Source organism: Oreochromis niloticus, linkage group LG6 (genome assembly GCF_001858045.2).
Source record: "Oreochromis niloticus isolate F11D_XX linkage group LG6, O_niloticus_UMD_NMBU, whole genome shotgun sequence".
NCBI lineage: Eukaryota > Metazoa > Chordata > Actinopteri > Cichliformes > Cichlidae > Oreochromis > Oreochromis niloticus.
This window is the reverse complement of record NC_031971.2, coordinates 12,702,779-12,729,599: the sequence shown is the minus strand read 5'-3', so window position 1 is coordinate 12,729,599 and position 26,821 is coordinate 12,702,779. Positions and strand designations below refer to the sequence as shown.

The window sequence follows — 26,821 nt, the reverse complement described above, 5'->3', positions numbered from 1 at the left end:
ATTTCAGTAATAACTATATTACTATAATAACAAAATCCATTTCATTGATGGTGGCGAAAAAAGAAAGAAAGAAAATCAAAAGATGTGTGTAAAGCACAGTTCACCAGAACTGAATAAGAGTATTATTTTTCTCCAAGTTTTTGTTATCTTACTACTGTGCCTCAGTTGCCTTCTGCTTGAATTTGGATTTAATATCTCAAAGGAGATCCAGTCAAGTACAATATATATGGTTTTTTTTATCAATTTTGTACTTAGAGCAATGTTTTCTTTTTTTAAATTTATCTTTCCACAGAAATGGACGGCAAAAGCATGAATTCGATATGTTTGTGTATTTTAGTAGAGTCCCAGATTGATCTTTAACAAGTCTGTAAGGTCTTGTCAGTTTGTTGTAGGTTTCTTTAGGACAACGTACAGAAAATCAAACTTCATAAACAGAAAATTCAAGGACAAGGAAAGTGGAACATGTACTAAAAGGCAAGAACAGAAGTAAGAGTGAACATCATTGTTCACAGATAAAAAGCACTCTAAGTTAAAAGGTAATGATGATGAAAGGGAGATGTGTCAAAGCTGAGACTCGATTGGAGGCTGATCTATAGAGGATTTCTTGGGAAGATGTGGTTACTGAGGGCAAAATTCTGATATTGTTTTAGATATGTAGATACCACTTACAGTATGTGTGACTTTTAATGACTATATATAAAACATTTACCTAATCCTGCATTATTTCTGTTAGCGGGAGGGGGTCAGGGGCGTAATTTCCAGGGGGGTTATGGGGGTTATGACCCCCTCAATAATCAGACCCAACCAATATAACCCCCCCAATAAAATTATGAATTATCTTGCATAAATAGACTGTTGATTTTCTTTACTCATTTCAGTTATTACGAGCAAAATAGTTGCATGTTTAATCATCTGGGAATTTACCCAGATTATTTATTTATTTAGACAGAGATCTTGACCCCCCCAATGTTCAGCACAAAGTTGCGCCGATGGAGGGGGTCATTCCCAACCATCCATGCATCCATGGGAGGCTGGAGCCTATCCCAGCTTTCAGGGACGGTACAACCTGTCACAACCATCAGATTTGCAACTACAGTCAATTTAGACTGACCCCATGCATATCATTGAACAGCAGGAGGAAGCTGGAGAGAACATGCAAACTCCACACAGAAACCTATGGTCCACTTGCTGGGCTGCAACAGTGGAAACCACCACATCACCATGGTGCCCATTTTAATACAACATGATCTTCATTCATAAGTTCATAAGTTATTGTCTCTATTGTAGACAAATAAGGCAATAAGGTAGGAACGGTTTGTCAGTCCGATGACTGTCACATCCAATTTTAAAACTCTGGGTTGTAAGTAGCAAAAATGCTCAGCTCAAGGCTTTAGGACTGCACTTTGCAAAGCAGTGGGGTCATGTCAAGGTTACTTAACAACTTCATTTTACTTTACAAAAAGTTAATTTACTGAAAAAGGAAAAAAGATGATGTCTATTAACGTTACACAAGAGCCGGGGGATCTTTGTGTTTACACCAAATCCACTTTGTTACATTTGGGATAAGATACGTGGAAAAGATACGTGGTATCCAGTGTTGGTCAAGTTACTTGAAAAAAGTAATCAGTTACTAATTACTGATTACTTCCCCCAAAAAGTAATCCCGTTACTTTACTGATTACTTATTTTCAAAAGTAATTAATTACTTAGTTACTTAGTTACTTTTTAAAAACACGATTTACAACCTGAATAGGTAATAAAGCGATAGATCTTTCAGCCCAATTCTACTTTTTCTGCATAATTCATCATACAAAATGTAATCAAATGGAAAAGTCTCTTTTTAAAACTTGTTTTATTAGTTTTAATCTTTTAACTTTATGCAACAAGCAAAAATTTAATTATATGCAACATTCTCTGACTGGAAGAAATTTGTTAAACATTTAAACCTATTTTCTGCACATTCCAGCACATAAAATAAAATATGTTTTTGTGTTTACACTCACTCTTTCAAATAGATGCAAGTAAAACACAGCAGAAAATAAATAAAATCAAAGACTAGCGGTCCTGTTGCTCTATTTTCACCTGTAAAGCAGGACTGGAGTAGGCGGAGGTTTATCCTGGTGCAGGTGTGCCGCAGCGGTCAGTGGAAGAATCCGCGAGTTTCTCTGTGAATTTCACATTACGTGGTAGTACACTCGGTGCTTGCTTGGAAGTTTAGGGGTTTTTTAGCTGTAAAAAGAAGTTTTCTTCCCACGCACAACGGACACTAATGTTTTTGTCACTTTTTATGGAATCAAACTCAAAATAAGGTCAGTACTTCCATGTTTTAAACGCTGCACGCTCATACTCTCTCCCGCACTCAATATATTATGATCTGCAGACAGCTGTTGTCACGAACGTCGCACTCGCTTACGTCACTGTCATGAGACGTTCTCGCAAAAAATCACGGTTTTAGTAACGCAGCGTTCCTACGTGAAAGTAACGGTAATCTAATTACCGTTTTTGCAATAGTAATCCCTTACATTACTCGTTACTTGAAAAAAGTAATCAGATTACAGTAACGCGTTACAAGTAACGCGTTACTGCCCATCTCTGGTGGTATCTAAGAGATTGTGGTATATGGCCCGTCACAACATTGATCCTGCACATTGACAAACGATTGACTATGAATGAGATGCCAAAACATCCTTAACAAGCATTCATATTTGACAAGTTGCGAGTGAGACCGATCACAACTGCCGTATCAAGTATGATGGCAGTGAAGCTTTTACAAAATGGCAAAATTTGACACCCAGGGAATTAAAACAGGCTGTAATATTTTGAGGCTCTAATGAAAACGACATCAACAGAAAACAGCATGACGAGGAGACATGCTTCAGCTCTTTTCTTCTTGGAAATGGTGACCTCACCAGCCAACAGCCAAGTTCCAATATCCTGTTTAACACAATAGGGCATAGACCAGCTGCTTTTTTAAATCTTTCAAGTTTCAAATATATTTCTTCAACCCACAAACAATTTTAATGAATTTTAATGAAATATGCTACAAATGTGATGTTTTTTTGGTCTTTTTGTTTCTCTCTCATTTTCAGCTGTCCATTTTCTGATTTGTGTCAGTGCACATTTTGTGCTGTTCTATGTTCAACAACGGAGAAAAAAGTCTCTAAATTTTGTTTCTATCTGAGTTAAGCACACTGGATCTTTAATTATATTGTGTAGTAAAAGTGACCCTGTTTTTTTTCACATGTGAAACAGATTGGATATAAAGTATGAACATGCCAAAGGTGGAAAAACAGACACAATGTTAGATATTAAAGAGTTCTATAGGGCCAAATATTAAGTGCATGTAGTACTTACTGGTACCTCTGAATGCACATGAGGTATTATTTTTATTGGTAGCAGCTTTGATACACTTTATCATGTCAGCTGATGACAGCAAATGCTGCAACAGGAAATGACCTTAGACCTACTCAGTAATGTTGATGTTTGAAGCAGTAAAATGCTGCCTAGTGATGAGCTGGCAGTGGCCACATATATTATTTCATCACCACTTTTAAGGGTAGGTGTGTAACATTAAAGCAATGATAGTCTTTGATGTGCTGCATCAGTTGGCAGATGTCTGGCTTCGCTGCAAACGGTGACTTCACTGTGCACTTAGGATAAGTCAAAGTCTGTTCGTCAGCTATGTCACATTCACAGACTTGATGAACAGACTATCAGCATAATGGCGGCCATTTCGAGGATAACCGCGATATGACCCACATTATGGTATTGTTTAGTTTTTTTTTAACTGCATTACCATAAGAAAGTGTCAAACAGAAACTGTAAACACATTTTTCCCCCTCTGTATCGACAAAACCGGAGTTTCCATTCACTAAACACATTTTTAAAAACAGTCTCCAAAGTGAATGACTCTAAAAACATCTCAGTGTAGAAAGGGAAAACTGAGCTCTTGGAAACAATACAAATGAATTTCTTATATTTTTTGTACATAAAACTGAGAGACATTACTGTGAAATAGGCATGGGCACAAGTCACTGCAGATGGCTGCAACTCAGTCATATTTACACTCTGGGTGCTATAACATATATTTTATATTATACATATAGAATATATGTATAATATAATCGTGTGTGACAGACAGTATTAGTCATGTGATAGACTGCTAACCTATCCAGGGTGTAACCTGCCTCTCGTCCTATGATAAATGAACCAGCAACCCTGAACTGGATAAGCAGAAAAAATTGAATGGATGGATTCTTTAGAACTGTCTTCTGATTGGTGTGCATAGGAGGTGGGTGGGGCTTTTGCAAAAACAGCCAGGCAGGATCTTAAGGATATTCACTCTCTCTGATATCATAAAAAGCCAAGAATAAGAAAAATCCTGTCAGAGACTGACAGAGCAGTATGAAGCCTGAACCTTTGGTTCACAGTGATTACATGTAAATACGCCGGCCTCATTATTTCAGACTCTAGCCATGTTTAACAGTGTGTTTATTCCAGAAAATACTGAAGACCTCTTTAATTTCTTTAACCTACATTTGAAATACACAGTGTCTGCTTGCTGTGAATGTTGCTGCTTAGATGTTTGTCAACCAAAATAATAAGACAGAGAAGAGGCTTCCTATTTTTCAGGTATTTTAGTGTGGATAAAGACCTTTGCTAGTGTGGCCATACTTCGTATTTTTTTAATTAGTCATAATTGGTTCACTATATTTGGAGAAAAAGACCTCAAATGTGGTTCACACTGACAGTCAGTTGTGTCAAAGTGGTGCTCAGCCAAGCTCGAAGGAACCAGGCATTAAACCCTGTGGAGCCAGAGAAGCACAGGAGCCAGGAAAACAGGACTAAATGATGTAGTCTGGTTTAGTCACCATTGTAACCATACTAACCAAGCTACTCTCTCTTTCCCTCCCTCCTCTTTTGAGGTTTTTCTTTATTTCTCTCACATACAGACCCACAAAGCCATCATCCAAGCATGCTTCACAGGCTTCAAGGCCAGCAAGACTCCCAAATCCTTCTAACATGGCTGGCTGTTCTTCACACAACCCGAGCCTTCTGAGAATAACAACCACGGAAGTAAGAGTGGATAAAATGAGAAAAACAGAAGAGAGAAGGATAAGGTGGCAGCACAAATGGAGATGTGTGGGAGAAGGGAACAGCAGAGGAAGCTCAGAAAGAAACGTGGGACTGGAGGAGACAGGGAGATATGAAGGAAACAAATGGCAGAGAAAGGGAAAGAATTAGAGGTGAAAGCGTGGAAGAACTCAGCGAGTGAATGACACAGTAATGTGTCTTCAGCAAGTGACAGCAGGTGAGGGGAGCAGGTGTTAAATATTAAAGAGACGCAGCAGAGAACCTGGGCAAATGGCCCCTACTGATATGGGACATCCCAGGCTGGGACAGACGCACACACACACACACACACACACACCCACACACACATGCACACGCAGATACAGAGACACTAAGAGTAGCATCCGACCACAGTGGCAGAGCAAAGCAGAAAGAACATGCATGTTTAATTCACAACCCTCCATTTCAGCATGTTCCTGTTCCTACACACTGTGACCCTCTGCTCCCCCCTCCACATACACACACACACACACACACACACGTGAAAATAGAAAGTTTAAAGTCGAGATGAACAAGGCTGGCAGAGAATAAGCGACCATATATGAGGCTGAGGTAAAGCCAACAACATGTCTTATTTCCCAAAGCGGTCTCTTTGAAATGGAAGCACAGCATTCCAAACTAATCCTGTTCCTCTCCCGGGCTTACACATACACTCTGTCCACATCCATTCCACGTTCCCTAACCATGTCTCTCTCCTAACTGCACAACATCAAACTTCCCACTGTTTATCCCCTGACATGCATTATGAGGGATGAGGAGGAGGCAGAGACTGGAAAAGAGAGAGAAAGACAGCGGGAAAGAGTGGACAGATCTCTAATCCGTTTGTCTTTAATTAGGAGAAAAAAAGCATCTTGGTCTGCAGCTGGCAGAGGCTGATTTAACTCACTTAATTTCAGTTCAGGAGCCAAAATTTTGCTGTGCAATAACAATGTAGGGTGATGGTGGATAAGGTTGCTATCTAGAGGGCCAGTCTGTTACTAGTGTGCAGCTGCAGAATAACCCTGAGGCATAAAGCTTCTTTTAAAAGGTGTACTGCCAGGACTTATCAGAATTTCGGATAATAAAATGTGGCTTATTTTCCAAGCCACAAATATAGACAAAGACAAAATTACTGAACTGAGAACAAACAAACTGCCATACCTTTCATGTTTTTACTGAACACACTGAGGAAAAAGTAAGCGAACAATTAAGGAAATGAGATTGGATGCGTGGGTTGCCGAGGTGCCTCTCTCTACAAAAAAAGGCAGACAAAATCTGGTTAAAGACAAAGTCTGCTTTTCTGAGGAAATATAGCTTTGTGTGAAGCATTCCTCGATGACAACAACTTTTAAAGGGGTTAGAAAAATCTTTATAGAGACATGTGAAGCTGGAAAGGCTGCAAAAGCTTTATAAAAACCTAGTTGGTCATCAATCCACAAAGACAAGCTGTCAGCAAATGGAGGCAATTCTCCCTGGGAGTGGGCGTCCTGCAAAGATAACACCAAGAACACAATTTGAAATCCTGAAAGATTTGAAAAAGAACTCAAGGGTGACAAGAAAACACCAGCAAAAACTGTGTTCATGTATCATTGATGAGAAAAATCTGTATAAAAAAGATGTAATGGAATGGATAGCATGCAAACCACATTCAAAAAATAGACCTAGTAGGTGTTAAAGAACACTTTGTTCTTTGGACAAAAATCCACAACACTATGATAAGGAAGAAATTAACTGTACCCCGAAAACTTATTCTAACTGTGAAGCACGGTGGCGTGAGCATCATGGTTGGGGGCTACTTTGGGTCCCGGATCCAGTGCAGTCTTTGGAGGAACAATCCACTCATTAATCCAATCTTAAGACAGAAGCTGTATTTAAAGAGAACTGATGTCAAGCAGTCCAAAATTCCTTTGTGTTTTGCAAGAAGCTACATGAAAGCCTGGTAGACGGTTCATATAAATATGTGCTCACTTAAGCCATCTTGTTCCAGTAGCCCACTTCTCATCAGGGTGTAATTGTTCCTCAACACCTGACGTGGACCTTGCCAGGTGCGACGTCCGAGCTGGTATGGCTTCATATTTATGTCTCTCACTCATGTTTGAGGGAGGCTTAGTTAGCATAGGGGGGTCTAGCCTAGGGACCCTTACTGGATACAGAAGTGGAGTCGAACTCATAACTCCCGTTCCATGTAGTCTTGCCACTACGCTATCCAGCTGCTTTTTGAGCACAAGATCCATAGAGGCTGGGGTCTATCACACCAGGCAAGACCCCAGGTGCAGGCTATGTAAAAATGTGTAAGTTGCTAGAAGGCAGGGCATACATGAAACGCCATTACCAAGTGGCCGGTACAATATTCAGAAACATCTGTGCCAACTATGGCCTGGAAGTCCCGAGGTCAACATAGGAGACGCCTCCTAGGTTGGCCGAGAATGACCGAGCTAAAATCCTGTGGGATTTCCAGATACAGATGGACAAAATGGTGATGGATAACCAACCGGACATAGCTGTGGTAGATAAGCAGAGGAAGGTGTTAATGTGGTTATGGTGTTAACGTCATTTTATCTAGATTAATGCTGACAGCACTAATATATATATAAAACTAAGAGTACCTCTGCCTTTCCCTTACAGTATAAATACCTCATTGTATTTTTGGTGACTTAGTAGTAGATGGCCAAATATAATGAGTAATCGATTCAGAAATCCTGGTAATACCAAAGGATTCATGAAAGATTCTTGAAATCCATAAATCTGACAGAACAGCCCTGCTTATAAGTCTCCAAGCTTCCCTCATTCCAATCTACAAGATGCTGAACAAAAGATAATCCCTGTACATACATGCACTATCCAGGCCAAACTGGATGTGGTCATGCACCGTTATGTTATTACAGTACTTTATTATACAGAAGCCTGAAGAAACAGAAAAATGTACACATACAACAACCTTTAACACCTTAACTGTGAGATATGGTAACCTGCCAAGATATCTGAAAAATGTATACATTAAAAAGCAATATTGCTTTTTTTAAAGGTGGCTGTGGGCACGAATTTCAATTCCCTGATTTGCCTCTAAGACAAAACATTGTGGAGCAAAAATAAGCCTAATTATTATTTTTATGAAAGTTAACCAAAATCACTGATATCGATGGTTTTGATCAGTTTAAAAATGGCCCCCAAAGCTACATTCTCACTACTATGAAAAAATAAAAAAACTGAATGGTATTTGGTAACCAAACACAACTTGACAAAAAGCCTATTTGAAATTATCTCCAACTCAAAAATACTGAAAATATTCGAGTTCGTGGGAAGAACATTCAAAAGCTCAGAATTCATATAGTGTGCAAATGAAGAAATATATATATGAAAACCCTCATTTTAACACTTTTTAATGTTTTTTATTTAAATAGAGAGTCATTGCAATAAGTCACCTCACCCTGGTTCTTTATCAGTTTACATGGATCGGTGCAGTGCCCGTCCCTGTTTATAGCTAATAAAAGTGACAACTGGAGAAAGCCTTTACTTGAAATGTGACACAATCATGACAGTTAAGTTGGCATTCTGGCAGCTTAACACTGCTTTAACACCAAGGATTTCACACTTGCACTGCCCACCTCTATGTATATCCATTATTTTAGAGCACTTCCCCGCTGAAGTTTTTTTTCTGTATTTTCTTGGCATCATCCTCTTCCTTCTGTTTTTGCTCTCCATCTAAAGCATGCTGTCTAAACTGATACTGTGGCCAGCTAACATACCCGAGGTACCACAGGAGGATCCGCTCATTTTTCCACTCCTTTCGTACAAACTTGATTGGCACACTAACAGAGTGAAGTGTATGCATACGTGGCGACAGAGAGCACACGACTCGACTTGCTCGAGCTGCAAAAAGCACAATATTGTTTGTTAGTCCACAGTAATCAAGCTGAATTGTTACCAGCCCACTGGGATTTATTTCGATCCTCCAGATTATCACTACACCACTGACAGCAGGTATGAAAGCAGTGGTCACACTGCCAAGAGATATTTCACATAGCCAGACTTTTTTTTCTTCCCCCCACAGCAAATCATGTTTGCTGGAGTTGGTTTGTTTTTATTTTCAAAGTCTCCAGACCATTCCTGCTTAAATGTGTCTGATGTTGTGAGATTAATGGGATCTAATAGAGCTGAAAAAAAAAGTGCTGAAGGGGGGTTATTGTGAAGCTGTCACGATCACAGAGGGAGCATCAAGTGCAAAGTATGTGTCAGCCTCACTGAGAGTCCTCGGCACCTCTGTAATCATTTTTATTAGGCGCCATCAGCAAATGCTGTAGCACACCAGTATGTCTGACGCTCAGAAATATTCTCAAAAGAATCAATCAGTTAATAAACTAATAAATACCAGCTATACTTTACACCTAATCAAATAAAAATACCAAACTTTTGATTGTTTCTTTTAAATGTAATATTTTTGTTGAATTTATGTATTTGTATCTATTTATTAAGATTCTGAACAGTAACAGTATCCATTTATTCAGAAATGTGTAAAGAGGCCTTTTACATATCATATCTGCCTCCCAAAGAAAATAAAACATAGTTATCTATGACTAGCCGCCACATCTTGTTATTATCATGCCATGTGCATTGTAGCGGTTTTTATGTGGCTCGCCTTATCTGCAAATATGCAATAAAAAAACCTCTTATCTCAAAGAGGTGATCATGTCTCCCCTTTAAAATATACGCATCTCTTGTTAAAGGTACAGTGTGTAAAATATCACGACTACATGTCAGTAGATTGCAGATTACAGTCACCTGAGTCCTTCCAATTCTAGTGCATAATCCTAGCTATGGTGGCAACTCTGGTCGTTATTCATCTGTAGTGAGTGCAGGCTGCTGGTTCACTGTTTACCTCAGCTGTCAATATAACAAGTGTATTCACTCTGGAGGGGGGACGAGTCGGTGAGTCAGTAAAGCTCATGTCTGTGCAATGACAGCAATACAGAAGTGAGTTGTTGAAGATATCCTGAACTTTTCTGCTGTTTCTGGGGCTGCTAGCTGATGTTAGGCAATATTAATGAAGCTTTCTTTAAAGTGGATCTAACATTGTTGGACTTGGACTATTAATGAATAAAATCTCATACAATGAGAGAGAGAAAATGGCATTTTTAATTTTAGCTGGCATACTAAAGGTTAGCCACTCGCTAACGGGTATGGAGTTGGATGATGTCTGTTTGTGTTAGAGCCAAGAAAATGCTTTAAATTTTATGACATTTTTATTTCAAAAATGATCAATAGCTAATGAAAACCTATAGTCCCAACCCTGTCTACAGAAAGCTTTAACACGCACAAGGAAGTTCACTGGTGCCCTTTCGTGCCCTTTCCCTACATTTCTGAACTGACAGGGTAGATGTGAACTCGAGCAACCGCATGTCTGAGACTTTTAGTCAACCTACCAGCAATGCTTTCGACGATATGCTGGTTCACTGTCCTTCCATACCTGCCTCCTAGTGGGATGGTTTCGCCCCAATTTAAACCAGGCGGGGAGTCTTTGTTATTTACAGGTAAACCCTGCAGGAGCTGTTGTGGAGGAGCTGGTTAGTTACAGGCCATACACACTCACGTTTACACCTGGGAGCTGCCAGAAATGACCGCACTCTTGTACTTTTGGCCACCGAGCTGTTCAATTAGAGCAGTCGGGGGCTAAGTACCCTGTTTAATGGAACATTAACGGCAGCGATTGAGAGCGAGAAAAATGTTATTTATTTATTTCCCCTATCATTATAAGCTCAGCGGGGAGTCCAAACCGCTGACCTTCACGTTACAACCACAGCCCCCCTCACCTTCAAGCCAGTTCTGTCTCCTTTACCTCACTCCTCATCTCTGTTATCGTTCTTTCTTGTCTTTTTCTCTCGCACACGCTCGCGCACCGCATCCCCCGTCAAGGAGCACTTCAAAAGGCTGCTGTACTGCAGCAGTTATTGGTTCCTGTGTTTTGGCTGCTGTGCCCTGAGAGATTTAAAAGCTAAAGAACCAGTTGTGTTTGTCTGTCTGTCTGTCAGTCAGCGAGGTCTACAGAGCCAGCACCAGAGAGAGAATTCAGCTTAGAAAGCAATGTACATCCTTAACTTTGCACTGAGCACCGCACCAAAATAAACACACACACACACACACACACACACACACACACACACGTTCTTAAAGGATATCTCCTCTTTTTTCTTTTAAAACTAGAAATCTGTTTTTTTGTTGTTTTGTTGTTTTTGTTTTTTCTTGCATCCCACTGAGCACTAGACATGATACAGCTACATACAGCTCAGGATTTCTTTTTCTTGTTCTTTCCTTTTGTTTTCTTTGGGGGTGGGGGGTTAAGCTTTGCATAGCCCAGTTCTAGACAAAGCAGAAAATGCATTATTACATATTTAAACAATCCTCGATCATCTGCTAAAATAAAAACGATGTACCAGAGGATGCAGGGTGCTCCATGCAAAGGCTTCTTCTGACCTTACAAACACCTCACTTCTAAATGTGCACTTTGTAACCTTTTAAAAGCCTAATTAACATAAAATTACTTCGGGTGATAGCAGCCATCAATTCAGAGCAATTAAAATTCTGTTTAACTTTGACAGCAGCATTTCCACTTTCAACTTAAACAAACACTAAGATGATGGAGCTGTTGATAGCACACAGATCATTCAGAAACCTCCCGGTGTATTATTTTCTCATCTAGAGCATCCATTTATAAGACAAACAACCTCAAAGAGGCAGACCCCCAAAGTAACTCACTGGAAGCAAATGATTTATTCCACTCATGTACCTGCTAGCTGAGAACATGCAATTCACATGTGTAACGCATGCAGCTTATCGTTTTTCATATTGGAAACCAAGTGGACTATATTGCATTTTCCAGTCTATCAGTGCCACAACTTTAATGGGAGTCCTTGTTTTCACTTCCAAAAAACAAACATTGATGTATGCAAAGCAGTCCACCTTGCATGTGTGTCCTCGAAATGGCCAACACTGCGTCAGGTCACTCACCTTGTCAGCCATAATCATAGAGGAGCCTCCGTGGACTCCCAGGACTGGAAGTTGAGTCTGAACGGACAGGAAGTCAAGGATCTGGGCAATGGCCTCCTGATCGGTGCCATCAGCAAACACGATTCCATGGAGACGAGTGCGAGACAGAAGCTCACACACCTTGGGACAAAGTAAAACAAACTCAAGCATCAGTTTGTGGCAGGCGATGCATTCATGTGCGTAACGCTTGGTGAATGCCAATGCGCTTCTCACCTGTGTAATCACAGACTTTGGGTCTGTTTGGTTCATCTTCAGCGTGACCACGGAAACGTCAAGCGCGTCTTCGGGGCGCCGAGGTGGTCGGAGATCCTGGTCGTTAACGGCGCGCGTCTGGCCCATGATCACGCCCACGCTGAGCCCTGGGGGCTTTTGGGATGCCACAGGCGCCATCATATGGGAAAGTAGGAGCAACATCCAGCCCACTACACCCATTATACCCTGTAAAAAACAGACACACACACATCAATACAAATAAGAACCAGTAACAGAACATTTTACTCCTGAAATGATGGCTGGGCTCATATACTGAGCCTATAACAATATTTCTTTACCTTGACAAATCCTGCCTGTTATCAGCAGCCTGTCACAGGTGCAGATGAGAGATGCAGCACCGTGCACTGTCAAGGTAAAAAAATACTTGTATATTCATATTTTATGAACATCTTAAATCTTAAAATAATAATCCTGGCGGTTATAAAGTCTATAGCCAAGACTTCTTAAGTAAAATAACCAACAAGTCACAGTTTCTGCCACAAAAAGTGAAATCTTTACTATTTTAATGTAAAGAATGATTTTGAGTCATAAAAAACCAAGAACATGTTCAAATCTACAGTACTTTACTCCCTATTAGGCAGGATAAATTTTGGCAGTGCATTCACGTGTCTTCAAAAGGCACAGAAGTGATATCAAAGCTTTCTCACAGACTGTGTTTTATTTATCTAAACACAGTGTGACTCAGATGCATTTAATGATTAATCTCAAGTGCAAAACCAAAGATTACATGATAGGAAATGACTGCAACTAGAAGCCCATCATCCTCTTTTTGTCCTCTAGTGTTCAAAAATAACTTCTTTCAGTGTCAAAGTGGGCAACCGCAAGGAGACCAGGGCTAAACCTAACTAACCGCTAATCGGCCTTCATGAGATGCCCCAAATCTCTCTTCCACTGTCTGCTTTTATTTGAACACAATCTATGCCTTCAGGCAGTATTCACAGCAAAGTGCCAGCTATTAACAGATAAAATAACCCCGAAATAAATAATCTGATTTTACCTCATTCCTGGGGTGGGGGATATGAGGGGAAACCAAAGTGCTAAAGCCCCACACACGTGTCTGCATCAATCAGTAACATTTGCTGAGATGAAAACGCTCTTTAGCTCTATATCCTAACCAAGTTCTAGTCTAAGACAAGCTCCTGCTCCCTGTTTCAGCTTACTCTGTATTACCTTCTTTTTTCTGTAATGTGAGCAGATCTAAGAGAAGCAGATGAGTAGAGGAAATGCAGTGTGAAATGCCTTGGGCTGAATGAGAGCTAATGAAACCATGATGCAAATGCTACGTTGCATCTCAGCCAATTTCTTACACCGCCACAGTCCAGCAGAGCTGAAAAACACCCCAGGAGGAAACATCACGTCCACAAAATTAACCTACTGTCTTTTTATCTCTTCATTTTCCCCTCTCTTGGTTTTTAACTTTCCACCCATTTCTCCTAATCATCCGTATCTGTTCATTTTCTCTCAATGCACTCATGTTTTTTTTTATTTTTATTTAATTTTTCCCAATCTGTCTTTCCAGCTGGGTTAGTATGTGTATCTGATCCATGTCATCTCACACCCGGTCTAATCAGGCCAGTTAGTGAAGGCAGTACTTTCCCAGCTTGCTCTCTCTGCCCTGGTGCCCACATACTAGCCCGGAGCTCCAGCAGCACTTAGCATACGCCGCTAAATCACACACCGCTACACTCCTGTCCCAGGGAATTAGTGTCAGCTCCAACCAATGGGACAAGATTACACTAACTTTCCCTGGAGTTAGCATCAGAGCTAACATAACTGGGAGCCAGAGTGTGCTGCGCCGCAGTTTTCAAAACGGTCAACGTAGCTGGAAAACTTTGGGTCACTGAGTGCTCACGCTGTCTTGGAGGATTTGCATTTGTGCTTAAAATCACATCCGCTGACTCCTGTGATGTGTCATGAGGGATAACTGTTAGCATTCATGCTAATGTTGCCAGATGAGGGCCCAGCAAGATCTTAATGAAGTAAAATGTTCAGTGAGATAATTCTCTGCCAACAAAAATTGCTGTTCACTCTTTAAAAAAATGACTATAAAAAGGAATTTTTATTTTTCCCCCCAGTGGCTGATTTACTGCAGTGGAAGAGACTGTAAGGAGCTTTTTCATTTGTGATTATTAAACATGCTTTCTAAATTGAACAAGTTTGCCTCCAAGCAGAAAATAAGCCTTGTCTAAAAGAAGAAAAAATGTTGTTTTTGTAGCTGAACTTGAATCTAGATTTGTGAAAATGATGTATCTGTCAAAAATCGAGACAACACACCCAATGGTGGAGCAGGATCTCGCATTAACAGGCCCCTCAAGCCGCAGCTTCAGTGACAGTGAATCAGAGGATGTCTGCGCGCACGCTGTAACACAACCCAGAGTGATTTTCCTCGGATATAAGCACATTTTGTGGTTCAACAATGTTAGCCCCAACTCCTGTTAAATAAAGCTCATGGGGGCGTAATTGCTTAAATCTATCAGTCCACAATTTCATCCTTTCATTCATCGCCAATGAAGCAGACCTACATAGTGCCTCTACATGACAACACAAATTATGCTCTTGGTTATACGGCTGTTTCCCCAAAATACCTTAAAGTGGTATTCCACTCGATATCTCTCCTTAAACCTTCAGAGGCCTCTTGTAACAGATTAGAAGCTTAGTCAGTCACTGAGGGAATTTCATTGACGAAAGTCATTTGCACAAATATGCAAACAGTTTTTGGTGGAGATTCTCTTTTAGGCATCTGTCATACAAATCTGAATTGTGTGTGTGGAAATGCTGCTTCGTGTTTGAGTTGATCAAATTTGTCTTGCTATTTTTCTAACTAACGATCTGCTGTCATATGCGTAAAGCTGACAGGCATTTATATAGCACCCTTCTAGCCTGACTAACCACTCAAATCTATCTATTCACACACATGAAACTCTTATATATTATATATCACACTGACACGCTGATGGATCCATCAGGGCTATTTGGAATTCAGCATCGTGCTCAGAGCCTGGAAGGGCCAGTGATCGAAACCCCTACCGCCGACCTCCTGATTAGCGCCCGGCCTTCTCTACCTCCTTAGGCACAGCCATCCTATATTAAGTGTTCAGTGCAGTGTAAGAGCTCAACATTGTATTATACAGTCAGATTTCGAATATGATCAAATCGGTGGTCAGCAACAATGCAGCTGCAGTGGAGAACTTAGAAAGGGAGGAAGAAAATTAGTCCAATAACAAATCAGTAAAACAGGCCTCTTTAGTGCTCCTCTTCATCATGCTGTAGCAATAATATTGTTCTTTGACTCAACGGTATTGGTACAGAAGCACCTGGGAAATGTGTTGCCCTTTTCCTGAGAAAGCGTGTAGCAGCGATCGCTATTAAATCCACTTTTGCTTAAGGGCGAATTTCTTTAGCGAGAGAAAACGTTAAACTGCACATTAACAGGAGCACAAACACAGGGCTTTTTGCATTATATCATACAGGTAGGCTGCTCTCCGCACTCTCAGGGTTCAATAACTTAAAACATATTAGCATTTTTTTGATATGCACAGCCCCTGTGGTAGCACAGGACAACAACTTCCAAACTAAAATATCTCACCACCCTCTTTCTAGTGTGAGTGGTAAAAAAAAAGCTTCTTCTTTTTTTATCATAAAAATATATATATTTTTCAGTTTGGTATGTTAATCCCTGTAATACCCGGTTCTAAAATATGAGTGTCAGGGCCAGATTTATGTGCATATTTGAACTGGCAATCTGCATGAAATTAGCGTCTGATTTTCTAAAGCAGAAGCTAATTATCAGTAACTGGGACTGTCTTTAGGTGCTTTCCGCATGTAAACGAGATCTCCAAAGATGCACTTTAACAGTGAAACTAGGATGCAGAGGGGTGATACATCAAGAAAGAAATCAAGCCTAGAAAAGCAAATAAAAATGTGCTGATACTGAAATAAAGGTCCCCCATTAAAGGAAGTTTTTAACTTTCCGAACCATTTACTGAGGTCTTGATTAAACGCTAAGTTAGAAAATTACTGGAGCATGTGCGGCAGGAGTCGCTCAGAACATAAAATGTTTGGGGAAATTAAAGCCACAGCAACTTAGATCAAGATCAACATCACAATCTCCACAGTGGCTTCGCTTGAATTAGCTCTAGTGTCAAGTTCAAGTTCAGCTTAAATGATCTCAGCTTTCCATCCTGCGTCTCTGCACAACCTTCCTTTAACAGCTCATTTCAAATCTGAGAATCATCCTCCCAACGCTGACCCCTGACTATTGGGCGAGCCTTAATAAATGTACCAGAATGTGTAGTCGACCACAATATGTGCACTCTCCCTCTGATGTCTGCGCAGTCCCTTAAATGCTAAGTGCATTTGCATTAAGAAGAGAGGCACACTTCACTGGATGCACACAAGCTGCATCTCAAACTGCGCTTCCAGGCCGATGCACCCGGTCGATAAATAACACGCACGCCAAGTAAACTTGCACTGATGTCGGCTTTCATACTTGCTTATGACTTGATGAGACTGGCAATGTTAGCAGCGTTGTCTTAAGAAACTGGCAGCCGGTGCATAATGCATACATATATGAGAAGGTTGAAGAAAAAGGAGTCTGTGTCTCTGTTGAAGTGAGCAGTTCAGCGTTTGGAAAGATTATAGTGCACAGAAGTTAAAAGAAGAGTTGGCCACCCACCTTTATTGTTTCTAAGTTTTATTTGGCTGCAATACTACTGTGAGAAGCTAACCATGCTCGTCACATTACCAGCCAGTCTGTGCTAAACTGTGTCTCAGTTGGAAAAAACTTGCAGATGGCGGTGTGACGTCTTCAGGGGCATATTTCAGGAAAATGTTTTAAAAGGTGTGGAATCCTTGAAAAAGAAAAAAAAAACTCTGAGCTTGCCTTTTTATACATATATATATATATATATATATATATATATATGTATACATACAGTATATATACAGTACATATATATATATATGTGTGCGTGTGTGTGTAAAATGCATTAAATTATAGCTTTCAGGAGTAAGTTTGAATCAGTGTGAATCAGCAAATGTCTTGAGTCATTTACAGTCTTGTCTTTTAACTGCTCCAGTGCACTGTCACCCTAATATAGATTATTGAGTTTGGACGCAGCGCGACTGTAGCCTGTGATGTTTACACAGACCGCGGCAAAGCAGAGACACTAATGTGTGACTGATGGGAGCAGAACTGCACGAAGTCACCCAACATCTCGGGCATGCTGGCTGCTGTAAACATGTCAGACGTGGTGTGGAGTTGGTCTAATGCAGGTAAACAAGTGGCAAACACTATCATTAGGTATCAATGTCAGATTTACAGAAAGGAAATGGCTGGAAGGGGTGAATATCGTTTGATCGATGTTTCTTCTTTTTTTCACTGCTGCACAGACAGTAAATAAATCAATGCGTGTGCATATTTCTGATTTGTTAAGGACTCCTAAGAGACAATGTGTAGACAGGCAGCTGAATTTAGCACTGTAAGACTGCAGTATTTGCCCGTAATCTGCTTGTTTGCAGGTTCAAGTATCGTGAGAAACCTGAATGCTTAAAGAGCGAAAGTGTTTTTTGAATGAAATTTATAGCAAGGCAAGTAAATATTGAAAGTAGGCACACACAAACACACACACACACGCACACACTTAGACACACGCTCTCAAACACTACACACTACATTTAATGGGTATGAAAAACGAGACTGACAGCTTAACATTCATCCGTCTGTCATTTAGCATTTAAATCAATTTTAGCTGATAAAAGTGATATTTTAAAAAAGTCACTAGAAATACAGCACTTGCAGCTGACATTCATGGCACTGAGCGCTTAATGGTGGTGTTGGAATTATCTACATCAGATATGTTATGTTAATTGTGATAATATACATCAAAAGTTTTTGATACTTTGCAGCTATGCATTTCCTTTATGTAGGTTTTACCCCATCTGTTGGCAACCAATTAAATCTCTCCATTCATTTCAGACACAAAGAAGCAGATAAGTAAGAACCTACAGCCAGCGGCTAGTTGCTTTAGCTTAACATAAAGACTGGAAACAAAGGGAAACAGATGGCCAACACAAAGAGAAAATCTGCAGATATTAGTGAATGAGTTAAATGGAACAAGAATCTGTCGGGTAACAGGAGCAAACCTATCTTGTGGAGATCAGGATCAGACAGGAGGAGAATCAGTACTTTGCCTTTTAATTACTTGGGCTGCATCCTCGACAATAACCTAGTAATGAGGTGCAGCTTAGCCTGCTTCCAGACCTTTTGAATCTCTGCCCACCTCTCAGATTTGTTCAGTCATTTATTAAAGGATGATTTTGTGCAGAATGATAGCTGATTCTGCCAGTTGGAGGAAAAGCGCTGAGGTCAAGCTGCTCCAAAAACAAGATGATGCATTTCAGCCCGTTTATCCTCAAAGAGCAAGCAAGATAAATAACAGGTGGGTGAGATCAATGCGCCTCCAAGCACTGAAAGTCAGCATGCGGACATGGTGAATCAGCATATCAGTTTGTCAACTGGAAATGACACTGACGGGCTGGTGCTTCTAGTGGTGGGTCGTTTGCCTTAAAACATGGAATCAGTTAATGCATTTCAAGAGTAATTATAAGCCAAACAACTCTAAGTGGTCCACACATCCACATGCTGCATCTTTTGTGGAAACAGAAAGGAAGAAGCAGTCGAACATTGTGCAGATTTTCAATAGAGCTGTTAATCAATGCTCTGGGCTCTTACAAAGACCTTAAAATGCAAACTTCAAGCAGCACAAAACAAACCAGTCAGCGTCACTGAATGCTCCGAGGCATGTTGGCAGCTCTCAGCTTCTTGGGCTTTCATCGGGGGACCGAGCATGTCATTTTCAATTAAAAACAGTCCTTATAGTACTTGTAAGTGCACCCAGCCAATTTTACAATTACTTCAAGAACATATGAGGAGACTAGATAGTGTGTCCTAATAAATTTGAATGCAGTGTTAATGTGGTGTGGCTGGTCTTGTTTTCATTTTGTGAGTCTGTTTGTATGTGTGTATATTCTCTGCAAAATGTTTTTACAGACACAAATCAGCGGACGCTACCATGAGAGCAGGTCTGTCTGTTTGTATGTGCACAGACACTGTCAACACAATGGAGTGCAAAACTTCATGGGTGTGTAGTTGGAATCAAATGAAGGCCAAGTTAAGAGGTATCTGATATTGTCTGTTCAGTACTTAATGGTTCAATTCATAATTTCTGAATGACACATTGTTGGCCAGTCAAATAAACTCAAGGACAAAAGAACTGAGTCACACGTCTCAGTCTTTGAATTCAGGTGTTCTCAGTCCCATTGTCACAGCGCCTAGTCATGCAGTCTGGTTTGACAAACATTCGTGAAAGATTGGGTCGCTCCAAACAGCCCACTGAATTCAGGTGTGCTAGTCTGTGAAATTTCTTCCCTCCTAGATATTCCACGACTAACTTTAACTGGTTATATTGCAAAGTGGAAGGATCCACAGCAGCACAGACCACAAAGTGGCAGATTGCATAAAGTTAAAGTGCTGAAGTCCATAAAAAGTGTGAAAAAGTCACCAACGCTCTGCTGCATAAATAACTGCAGACCTCCAAGCTTTCTCTGGTGTTAACATCAGCGCAAACACTGTGTGTCCCGGGAGCTTCATGGCATGTTTTTCCATGGCTGAGCAGCTCCTGTTAGTGCAATGTGTAGGTGTCCCAGTGCTTTTGTTCATATAGTATAGAACCTTCATTAACCATCTTAATGAAGGTTCTTATTATACAGTTAAAGCAGCATGTGAGGGTTTGTGACATTATTGGTTAAGAGGAACTGAAAATTCTTCTTGTTCCTTTTTTAAATTAACATCATAGAAAAGTCAAACATCAAGTCCATAAGCACGGATATAGTGCACCAGGCTGACCCACATGCTTTAAGGCTATTGCAGAGGTTTGGGTTCAAATCTACGTTCATGTTTTCCCAGTGCTCTCTCTCCCTGCTTTCCTTCTCTACACTGTCCAAACTCGATAAAGACTAAAAAGCCCCCCAAAAGACCAAGTCCACATTTAGAGGGATCTGTACATTTAATCCAAGTATCTTCTGTCACTCACCACAGAATGTCTAACTTAGGGTCAGACATTATTATCTATAATGAAACGCCTTCTTGATTTTGTAACTGAGTCTGGCTGTCGATAGCTCAGGTTCTTTGAGTTGAATAATGAATGAGTGCAATCAGACTCCCATGGTCGTGTTTGAAGAACAGAAACATCTGAAGCAGGGGTGAAAATCTCATTTAACATCATAGACTGCATGTAATCCAGTTTCCTCTTAAGCAGGCTGGACCATTACAGCTATTGCTCAATAACATGCATAAAAAAAGAGCTCCAACTTTCAGTGTTACGAAGTTTAACTACAGATTCAGTCCCTGAGATGTCTGAATTAAACATTTTTTTGGCTGCCACAGCTGCCCATCACCATCCTAGCAGATGCAGCTATGGTATAATATAATCCTATGTGATTACATTATTTTAAAAAACACTTGATCTCTGACCTTGATCTTAAGGTCAAGGACACTGAGATTCAGTCCAAAGATTTTTGTAAATACACCTTTGGTATCAAGTTGAAAATCCTGAGTGAGTTTTTCTCAAGTTAATTGTCAGTTGTTCACACGCCCCTCTTGGCAGCCTGACAAACAATGACAATCCATCAGCTCCTTATGGCTGAGGGGTTAACAGTGTGATTGTTAGCATGATACTGGTCTTATTTTTTCCATATTATAAAGAAATGCTGCTGTACGAAATCAAAGATATCTGTGAGCATGACTAATCGGGTTTATACTGTTAGAAATAAAGAAAAACAGGACTTTATCCTGTAATTAAACAACACAATTTACCTGTGAATTCACAGAAAATGTCTCTTTTTACAAAAGTTCTATTGTAAATGTTGAAAAAAGGCATGTTTTTGTTATCTGATTTAAACTAAGTTTAATCTTTTTTAAAAAGCTGTCATTTTTACTAAGGCAGTCTAACTCTTATGTCTTTGTCAATAAGAAGACTGTAAAAACTGCTGAAATTACAATAATTTATACAATTTATACTCTCTTATTTAAAATATTCAGGTTTTCCAAAGCCGAGTGAGTGGGCTGGATTGGACCCTTTGGCGAGATGGTTCTGACCTGCGGGCTGTATGTTTGACACCCGATCTAAAGTAAAGCTGTCAGTAAAATCACACAGTCATTTATTCATAGAGAAATTTCACATTTTACAATCTTACATTTTATAAATCTCAGAGAAAATGGTCAGGAAAACAAATTAAACTAAAAATTATCGAATTAAATCAAAATCATCCCAGAACACAAATAACACATTTAAGCGCACAGCACAACACTTAGATGACACAGAATCATTTTAAAAATGGTTTCACTTTTCCACAGGTGCAGTGCATCACCTGTGAACAATCTTAATACATCTTTGCTTTCAAATTACACATTTCGATGTGATTCTCCTGACCTTCGATTGCCGCGGTTCATTTTTCCAGGGGTTGTCGTGCGTTTACTAAAGCACGGCGTGTATCATTATCCACCCACCCAGACACTAAATTGCAAAACAAAAATGTTTGTTGTCTTGATTTGATGGCAGAATATGGGGGAAAGAGCTTGTTTGAAATATCACACTTTTATTTGTTTAACATTGACGCGAGCTCCAAGTGCCTTCCTGCTGGTCCTCCATAAAAACGGCTGCCTGCTCCCTGGTCCCCTCTAGACGCAGTCTTTTAACAGCCCAACAGCCTTATCCCACATCAAAATTTCAGTAACTCTGAGAAATGTGTGTACATCTGTTAGCGGGGCAGACTTTCAGCCAATTCTTTTAGTCCTCTTGTTTTTTATATCATTGTTGTATGTGCGGACATATGTGGTATATGTTAACTCTGCATGACTTCTGTCATTTATATTTCATTGCTGATAAATATGAAAAAACAAGCACAATGCCAAACACCAAAAAGGACATGCTGTCTAATTCATAAGGGGCCTGCACTGGTTCTCTTTGTTACTGTGTTTGTGGCTATGACTATATGCTGTGTGAGTTTGACTTTGAGGGCATTTGTGTTTCTGTGCAGCAGCGTGTCAAGAAAGAGACAGGAAAGAAAGACGCAGCCCCCATGGAGGAGACTAAAAGGCAAAAGGTGAGACAAGAAGAGGGAAGAACGAAAGGGAAAATAAAGTTATTATGAAAGTGTGCCAAGGTGCAGAAATGTAGTCTTTGAGGCTCGATGCTGTCTGAGAGATGGAGAGAGGACTTATTATAAGGTAACGTTAACTCTCATCTAGGATTCTGTATTTGGGACGTATGAAGTCTGAGCTGTGATTGTTTTGGTTTCGTTTTTTAGTTCCAGAACTAATTAGTTTACATGTCAGAATTCTTTGCATATGTCTGAAGCAGCTGCCAGTTAAAGTTAATTAATTAAAATGAGCATGTAAAAAGTGTGTCTGACCCCAAACTGTAAGAACAGCAGGGTTACAAGAACACTGCGCAGCGTGCTGAGCTGTGACTGGCCCGCTCTTATGAATATACAATGAGATTTTTTCTAACAATCAATTATTGAAAAGGACCTGAAACATTAAAATGACACAGGACAGTTGTAGACAATCATTGCCTTGTTAGACAATCTGATGTAATGATGGAATAAATTCACGCTTTAATTTTTAACCAAAAACCGAACGTGCTCTCGTTTTCATGCATGACAAGTGCGCCAATCTCTTACACGATCCATTATTGATGAAAGCAAAGACATTTATTAATCCGCAGAATGCCGTAATGTCTAAAGAACTTTATTCTGTACAAAGTTGAGAAAATGACTGATTTCAGCAGAGCAGATTCATGCATGTAGAATGTTAAATAGTGATTATCTGCAGAGGAATGACAGAGCCGAGACACAGATGTGTAATCAGTACTGCTTTAGAAGTATTTTTGTAAGTATTTTTGTAAGCAAGATTAACCATAACCTTACAGTCTCAATGTAAATAAACTTAGTGTACAGGTAGGGCCTTGGTAAAGGTAGAATCTGACTCCCTATTCCCGAATTTCTAAACTTGAGAGTATTGACCTTGGCAGAACACGCACTCTCCAATAGTTTTTCCAGTTATTTGATTTGGGGATGATCTGGGACTAACTTGGCAGGTGTGCGTATTTGTTGTAGCGGCATTTAAAAATCAAAGGTTTTGTTTATCGCTACAAAGTGATGAAAAATAATCCAGGCAGCTTGTTCTTTTCCCTTCCATGCCCCCCGTCAGAGACACTCACCATGGTCTAAATGTTACAAGCTCCAGGTCAGAATCACTTCTCTTTAAAAGTCATGATAGTAATCTTGTTAACTTGAACCTAATCCAGTTTCTAGTTTCTCAATATCAAATACAGTGCTTAACAGAAACTCTGAATCAAAACTAAAATATAATTATTTTTGTTATCAATGGATTTTAAATTTTTTTACAAAAAACAGCCCACCTTCAGTAGCTGCTTGTTAACCTGATACAACTGACATCCATACATGGCAATGCCCTAACATTGCTTCCACCATGTTTGACAGATGATGTATTATGCTTTGAATCATGAGCTGTTTGTTTCCTTCTCTGTGATTTTCTCTTTCCATCATTCTGGTACAAGTTAATCTTGGTTTCATCTGTCCAAGGATATTTTTTCTGGAGCTGGGCAGGCTCTTTTAGATTTCACATCTCAGCTGTTCTCACTGTTCGAAAACTTATGGAGCGAACTGTGCCGAAGAAGCCACAGTACTTCTAATCAGAGCTTTAGTGGCCGTTTTCCCAAAATGTCACCATAAACACTGTAATACTTGCACAAGCTCTGAAAACAGATGGGAACGTGCTTCAGATTTGGCACACGGGTTTTCACTGGAAATCAGTTTGTGGCAGCTCAGACAGCGCGAAGGACGCTGCATAATGTCAACATCTATGGATGCATCCAAGGAAAAAAACCCAAACTCTTTCTCTTTGGCAACAAACTCCAAGATTAAATTTTGCTTAAGAACACGAAGGGACGTCTGATGAATGTATTCTTTGAGCAGATATGACAAAGATAAATTAATTTTGCTGATGTGGAGTCCCACACGTTTGACGTGAACCTAATCAGGACTACCAAACTGAATTCTTAGTGCCTACAGAGAAGCACGGAGGCTGGAGTGTGATTTTAAGGGGCTTTATGAATGCAGTCTCCAGAAGTCTGGCAGGTAAGGAACTTTCCAGCGTTAGTGATCAAACGCACGCTGCCGAAACCACACAGGAGGTTTCTTAAGACCAAAAAGGGGAAAAGCTATGACCTGACCGAGGGTGAGTCTGAATACATAAGCCACCTTAAAGCAACGAGCAGATATTAAAAAATTACAAGCATAAGGATTAAATCCATCATTAAGGACACAGAACGTACTGAAAAAACAAAAGATTTTAATCTTTGTTGTGAAATTATACTTTGGAGACTGTTTGTTTTTTTAATCATAGCCAATCAAAGCTCTTACATAAGAGCAAATAACCAACCTAACCTCAGGAGTAATGTAATTATGTAATGTGACACAATTTGAGTCACTTCACAATGAAGTGATATTGCAGAGTGATGTACGCACTTCTGCTTTACACATAGAGAAGACCTAGTGTGTGTTTGAATGCGATGGACAGCTGGAACCTGCAACGTTACACATTCAGCATCTGAAATATTGTCACGTGAAATAATACATTTGATGACAGACTCCGACATGAAATCAATCCCTGATCATACGTGTTTGAGCACGGGAGCCTGGTCAGCATATGGTTTTTGATGTGCTGCTCATTGCTGTTAAAAACTACACTTGGCAGAAGGCGACAGAGGCTTCAGATATTCCCACATCACCAGATGCACTGTCTGGCTGAGACAGCACCTGTCGCCGGCGCAGAAGGGAGCATTATACCTGGCGTGATATATTTTGGATGATCTGTGGCTGTATTGGGAATATTTTTGGCCTGTGCATCCTGCTGCCTGGCAGAGTTCTCAACAAGATCATGTTGAGGGAGGAAAAGAAATGAAAACTGACTGGACGTGACACACTAAATCATGGAGTGATCAAGGTCCAATTCATAGGGAAAGCTGGTAAAAATTACAACATCTCCAAGATTTCCAGGCAAGTAACAGCATCATTTTATTTGATGATGCCTTAAAAACTTCATCGCATTTACCAAGGTGCATCTCAGGTGCTTCACTGACCATTTCTTTTTAATACACCACATCACCAGGAGGGCAAAATCAATCGGGCAGTGTCATACTCCCAGACATTTGATTACCATGTTATATTTTATGGGCATGTATTAGTATGTAAATGTGTTTTGGATTGGAAAACCAATTGCTGGTAATGTTTTTGCTCACATATTTATCAAATCAGTGTGTGTTTGTATCTTCAAGGTAAGAAGCGGACTTTTGAAAAACTGCTGCACTGGGTTGAGAGCATTAAATTACGCTAACTGCTTAAATCAAAGTGTGGTTTTTATTAAAAAGCAATCACCCCCCTCCCCCTTTGCAGATTTATTGTTTGTTTTACTGTTACATAATTAAAGCAATAATTATTTTTGTGCAGGACTTTCAGAGCTGCACTGCCCTCCACACGGCTTGAATAACACAAAAGAATCAACAGCAGAATCAATAAAAACAGAGTCGGTGCTCCAGGAAGTCTCCTAGGTGCCATGTTTGTACAAATTGGAGACCAGAGAGGCCTCTGACTGAGGCGAAAAAACACAAAGCAACAGCCGACTACATGAGAATACATAACAGCATGGATGACTTTAAGCAAATCAATAATAGATAAAAGAGCCTAAATTTTGAAAGCATTTCTTTTCTTGACAGAAACAAGTACAAACAGGTCCTCCCCGACATGGGAAATTTGGTTTTTTTAATAGTTTTCTGATGAAAATGCAAATATCTGTGCATAACACTGTAGGTATGCCCCCTGGGTGTCCATTGATACTTTGAGAATTTACTTCTATTCACGCCATCAAAAGATTTGAACTCCAACTCCATTTGCATGGTGAGGTATCATCGCTCTGATCTCTGGAGGGACATATGCCCTTTTCAGACATGAGATACGTAATCCTGCCGCTTTCATCACTCTGATAATGTGACAGTTTTCTGTCATTCAGACGCAGGTCACTTTTATGCTCCTCACATCCTTTTAATGTTGCTGTTTTCTGCCAGAGACATTATATAAGGAGGAGGAGACCGAGCGGTCTGCAAGAACGTGACATGCTAAACATGGTGGTTTTCCTGCCCTTCTTCTCATAAAACCAATCAACGGCCCAGATAGGAAAATTTTTTGGCCACTCATATAGCTGAGCTGATGCATGGCAGGTGCCATTCGCAAATCATCATCACAGGAAAGATAG

At 40.1% G+C, this 26,821-nt stretch overlaps 1 protein-coding gene across 2 annotated transcripts in view; it reads right to left on the bottom strand.

Annotated features, from left to right (window-relative positions):
- grin2ab (glutamate receptor, ionotropic, N-methyl D-aspartate 2A, b) overlaps window positions 1–26,821 on the bottom strand; it is a 114,014-nt gene that overhangs the window by 73,240 nt on the left and 13,953 nt on the right. The window contains exons 2-4 of one of the 2 annotated variants that reach the window (XM_005460724.3): window positions 12,705–12,770; window positions 12,367–12,591; window positions 12,115–12,273 (exon numbers count right to left, since the gene is read on the bottom strand). In XM_005460724.3, coding sequence (XP_005460781.1) covers window positions 12,115–12,273; window positions 12,367–12,585 — 378 coding nt within the window. In that variant the 5' untranslated portion in view covers window positions 12,586–12,591; window positions 12,705–12,770. The remainder of the gene's footprint in view (window positions 1–12,114; window positions 12,274–12,366; window positions 12,592–12,704; window positions 12,771–26,821) is intronic. The other variant, XM_005460723.4, reaches the window with a different exon arrangement.